Source organism: Hipposideros armiger, unplaced genomic scaffold (genome assembly GCF_001890085.2).
Source record: "Hipposideros armiger isolate ML-2016 unplaced genomic scaffold, ASM189008v1 scaffold_181, whole genome shotgun sequence".
NCBI classification, from domain to species: domain Eukaryota; kingdom Metazoa; phylum Chordata; class Mammalia; order Chiroptera; family Hipposideridae; genus Hipposideros; species Hipposideros armiger.
In genome coordinates, this window is record NW_017731531.1 from 2,915,066 (window position 1) to 2,919,981 (window position 4,916).

The window sequence follows — 4,916 nt, forward strand, 5'->3', positions numbered from 1 at the left end:
TTCTGTAGAGACACAGCTTTATCATGTGTCCGAGACACTCACAAAGCAGTCATTTTCTGTCACCTTGAGGTTTAGCAGAATCTCTAAATTCAACAGTTGGCTGATGGACTCACAGGACCCAGATTTGCTCCCAGATACGCCAATGAGACATGCATATTTACAGAAAATGGTATCAAATATTTCAAAAATTCACGTTAGGTAACTACAATAATTTAATTTGGTATTTAACTTTAGTTTCTTTCAAACTAAGAAGATAGTTTTCAGTGTCAAGCAGGATACAAATATGTGTGTCTTCCATGTTCCTTTTCCTACAACTTGCTTTTCATACAAATTAAAAGGAGATGCACGGGGTTCTAATTCCAATAGGGATGTGTCAGGAGAAACTGGGGGTACAGGACACTGAGGACCCACCCCCAGCACGTTGCCTTTGCCTCATTTGAGTCAGCCTGGTCAACAAAGTGTTCACAGGACCCTGAGGCTCTCAGGGGAAAACAGTATGAATAGCAGCAGGGACTCCTTTCAAGTGTAGTGAATTAATATTTTTTTATCTTGATGAAATTCACCAATGATAAGATTTCTTCAAAGGAAGAGTCCGTTGAGGCACAGCATTAACATGTGTCCCCCCATTATCCAGGAGGCAGCAATTTCATGTCTCCCTGAGGTTTAGCAAAATTGCCAACATCAACAGGTTGGCTGATGGGGCCCCAGGTTTGCTGCCAGATAAGCCGGTGAGGCATGCTGTCATATTATTGAGCACAGAATAAAATATAAAAAAGATGCACACTAACTAGGTCATTGCAATAGCTTTATTATCATGCAGCTTTAATTTATTTTAAACAAGGAAGAATGATTTCAACATGAAGCAGCATGCATATGTGTGTGTCTTCCATGCTTTCCTACAAGGTGCTTTTACTATGAATGAAAAGGAGTGGAGTTCAGCTTCATGGTGATCTAGGAGAAACAAAAGCCAGAATTCAGTTACTTGTTAATTGTGACGCTATTGGCATCTATTGTCTCCTTTACTCTTTATACTTATACTAGCAGGTAGACACTATTGCTGCCCTCGATTTACAGATAGGAGAGCTGAGGCGCAGAGAGAGAGTCCAGCCACGGCCATATCAGCAGTAGAAGGCAAACGCAATTCTTGACCCCAAGTGTATGCTCTGAATTCAGATGTACACAACATTGTAGTGTATAGTCCAAGTGGATAGTTTCATTACCTTTCAAACTCAAATGCTAGAATAGTCACAATTATAACTGCAGGGACCGGTGTTTTAAATAAACAGCATCTATATTTCCTAGCAGATGATTTCAGTGTTATAGGAAGATACTGGAAAATGGAGAGAAATGAACCCCAAATCTAGGGGTTTCAGCTATTTGACTCTCTGTCCTTCTCCAAACACTGGGTTGAGCACCTTCTCCTGTGGATGTTGTACCCATATGGGCATGGGGGTGGTTAGAGTGTGGACTGCACCCCTGCAATGCCCAGTCATCCATCCTCCCATCCAACAGTACAAGGGCAGTCACCTTCTTGCTGGAGTCATTTAGCTGCTCATTCCTGAACATCCCTGCGGCGACGGCCATAGGATCCAGGGCCCACGTTGGTGGGCTCGAAGTCTTCCTTCGCCACGCCCCCATGTTTATTCAGCACATTTGCCAGCCGATGGGTCGTATAGGTGGCAGTGTTGCAGGCCCTTTTCTGGGCCGAGATGCTAATTTGTAGGGTGGAGAAAAAAGAGGAGACCTGTCAATGAGAGGTTGAAGGGCCAGTAGGTGCAAGAGCCTTTCTCATGGGACCATCATGGTAAAATTATTTGTACTTTTCTGAGAGGCACCAATTAACCTTAAGTCTTTCACTTAAACACAATTATCGCAGCAGAAAATCACATGGCCGTTAGAAAAAAATGCTACAATCACTCCCCTACACATTCTTAGGAATATCCACAAACCAAAAAGTGATGCTGGGTAACTGGCCATAAACACAGCGCTGTAACAGCCCATTTTTTTCTTTATAAATACATTAAAAATCCACCAAAGCTTATGAGAATAGAGATAATTATGGAGTCATGTCCAGTCCATTCTCAAGGACTATCTAGCAGCCATATCCCATTCATGGGCAGCAGGTACTCCTTATTAGGAAAACAAAAATTCTCCTGTCTTACTAAGAGTTTAAAGCATTGGGTACCAGTGGTACTCACCTGCTCCTTAGCACACCTGTTCTTGCTATTTGAGGTTGGTCACAGGGACCACCCATCACACCCTGTGTCCTGCTATCCTGGAGCTAAGGCTGCTTCTAAGATGCACAGATCCCTGAATCCATAAAGCCTGGGACGTGGACCAGAGCAATAACCACCACAGCTCAGTGCTTTTAGAAATACACCTTTATTCTCCAATGACAAGCACATTCAGAAACAAGATATGAAGCTCTGTCCTGAAATCCTCAGGCACTCAGAGGGCCACCCTCTCCCTCTCTCATCTCTTCCTGGGTGATTCTCTTTGAGCTGTAGGTCCTGCTCTCTCTCCTTCCATCTGAGGTTCCACATATCTACTGCCACAGAGAAAGCCACTGATACCAGCCCCAAAAACAACAAGAGAGGACTATATACAGCAAGCTATAGGAAGAAAGCAAGAAAGGAAATTAGGAAGTAGAGGGAGGTGTTTAGTAGGCATCCTTGGGCATGCCAACATGAGGGTCGTTGTCTCTCTCCAAGCCACTGGCCTTGACCCTTCTCTTGCCAGGCGCTCCGGCCCCAATTGCAGTCTGAGGGAATGTGTGAAACTTGTTGAGGTCCTGTGTATATGAGCTCAGCATACAGGTACTCAGATTACTGCACCACTTAGCTCTGGAGTTGTCCAGGCTGCAGGGAAAAAACATGCCAGGTGATATCATGAACTGGCTTTGCCCCTGCGGTTGTCTCACAGAAGGTTAGACTATTGAGGAGTCACTTAGAGTTGGGGCGGAGGGGCAGGCAGGAGGGTGGCTTAGGCATCCTCCATTAGTTGAGCCCAGAGACATGCTCAGTCAGGGCAGTGTGGGGAAGGGCTGCGGTGGGGAAGGGTGACCTTTCCCAGCCTTCGTCATGCTGCTCAGTCCTTGATGCCCAGAAGAGAGGTTGTCAGGGCAGATGCAGGTATGACCCGTGCCTCTGCCTAGGCAGTGCCAGGGCCACAGCAGGGGCTGGTGTGTGCTCCAAGCTTGGGGTGCACAGGAGGTGGGACTACAGAAGGGCGCTCTCCCCAGCCTTTTGGCAACATGCACATCTCCACAGGTCCTACACATCTAAAGGCCCAGACCTACCTCAGGCACTGTTCTACCTGAGCCCACCCTCTGCAAGGCCTTTGGCTTCACCTTGCAAATGTGCAGTGAAGGCTTCCTGAAGGTGTGAAAGAATGCCATGTGCAGGTTAACAAGGTGGAGTCAAGTTTCTAAAATCTCCTGCACTAAAAAGGATCCACCATCTGGCTTCACACTTACCAGTCCTAACTCCTCCAATGCTGGGAGGGCTTCTCAGCACTGCCAGACCAACTTCCTGAGTGAGTGCTTCCACACCTTCCCCAACAGCTTTCAGAAATGGGTGTTTTTACATGTGGTCTAACCATAGCCTCTCCACCTAACCTCTGTCTTCAGTGCATCCTGAGAACAGCTGGGCCCCAGGATAGGGTGAACAGTGACAGCCTGCTGGCCACCTATCCAGCTGTGTTCTCTCCCACCTCTCAGGATATGCCTGCCTGGACATGACTGGAGGGAGGGAATGCCCTGTGCTGGGCAGGTGCTCAGCCTTACCTGGAGCCCTGTGTCTCCTGCTCCTGCTCAATGGCCGTACTCTTCAAGTAGTCCTTAATCAGTTCAGCCAGTAGGAGGCCTGCTTTCTCCTTGTTGAGTGAAGCCTGGTGTTCAGGGCTCTCCAGGGCAGAGCTGGGAAGGGGAAGCAAAACCAACAGAGGCTCTGAGCTGCTGCCCACCCACTGCCCAGGACAAGCAGCCAGGTGTCCTAGTTTCTGCCACTTCCCCTGAGGATGTGGTCACCACAACCCCCAGTGGACAGAGCACGAGGCCAGTGTCTTTCCAAAAACAGTGCTTCATCGGGAGTCAGGCTCTGGTGTGACGTGGAAGCAGTGGTCTGCTGGATCAGATCATGCAGCTTGTGAAAGATTCAAGTTTCAGAAAATGTGTGAGCCTATGTTTAAATGCAGCCAATATTGAAGATTAAATGATAATATTACAGGTAGTGCTAAGCTAAGAAGTGTTTCAGTTTAATACATACAATTTGTACAAGAGTAAGAAAGATTAACAGATCACATGTCAGATTTAATAACTACAAATTTATTGGCAGAACACTAGCAGGTTAAGATGCAATTCATTTCTGAGATCATTGTTGAATTAGGTAAAGAGACTGGCTAAAGAGACAAGTTTGGTAAAAAGCAAAAGCATTCTGTGAACTCATGAACAATATGAAATTTGCAATAAAGAATATTATATCTCATTACTGTTGTCAATTAAATGCTACACATTCTTATATTAGAAAAAAAATGTACATTCCCCATTTATATTAGAAAAAAAATGTACATTCCCCCTCCCCCACCAGCCAATGTTAAACTTTCAGCACACCACCATTCAGAGCATAGATTGTTCAATCCCAGGAGCGCTGTGTGCTCCTGGCAGGGCTGTCTTACCTGAGTGCAGCTGCCTGAAAGATGCCAACCTGGTACAGGACCAAGAAGCCAAGAGCCAAGAAGGGGGAGAGCTTCCAGAAGCCCATGATGTCTCTGCAAGGGAAGAATCATGTCACCACCTACACCAGTTTAGAGCTCTAGGAGCCCACAGACCTGGACTCTGGTCTGCCTTCTGCAGGTAACTCCCTGGCTCCGTGGCTTCAGGCTCCTCGCTTCATTTCCCCTCACTGTTTGATTGTTTG

At 46.5% G+C, this 4,916-nt stretch overlaps 1 protein-coding gene across 1 annotated transcript; it reads right to left on the minus strand.

The window, feature by feature from the left end:
* Positions 1-1,552: 1,552 nt before the first annotated feature.
* On the minus strand, positions 1,553-4,873 carry LOC109388105 (calcitonin gene-related peptide 2-like). The gene is made up of 3 exons (XM_019652537.1): positions 4,675-4,873; positions 3,785-3,916; positions 1,553-1,712 (listed from the first exon to the last, which is right to left on the minus strand). Exons 1-3 carry the CDS (start codon positions 4,758-4,760, stop codon positions 1,553-1,555), a joined length of 378 nt encoding a protein of 125 aa, XP_019508082.1. The 5' UTR covers positions 4,761-4,873.
* Between the last annotated feature and the right edge of the window lie 43 nt (positions 4,874-4,916).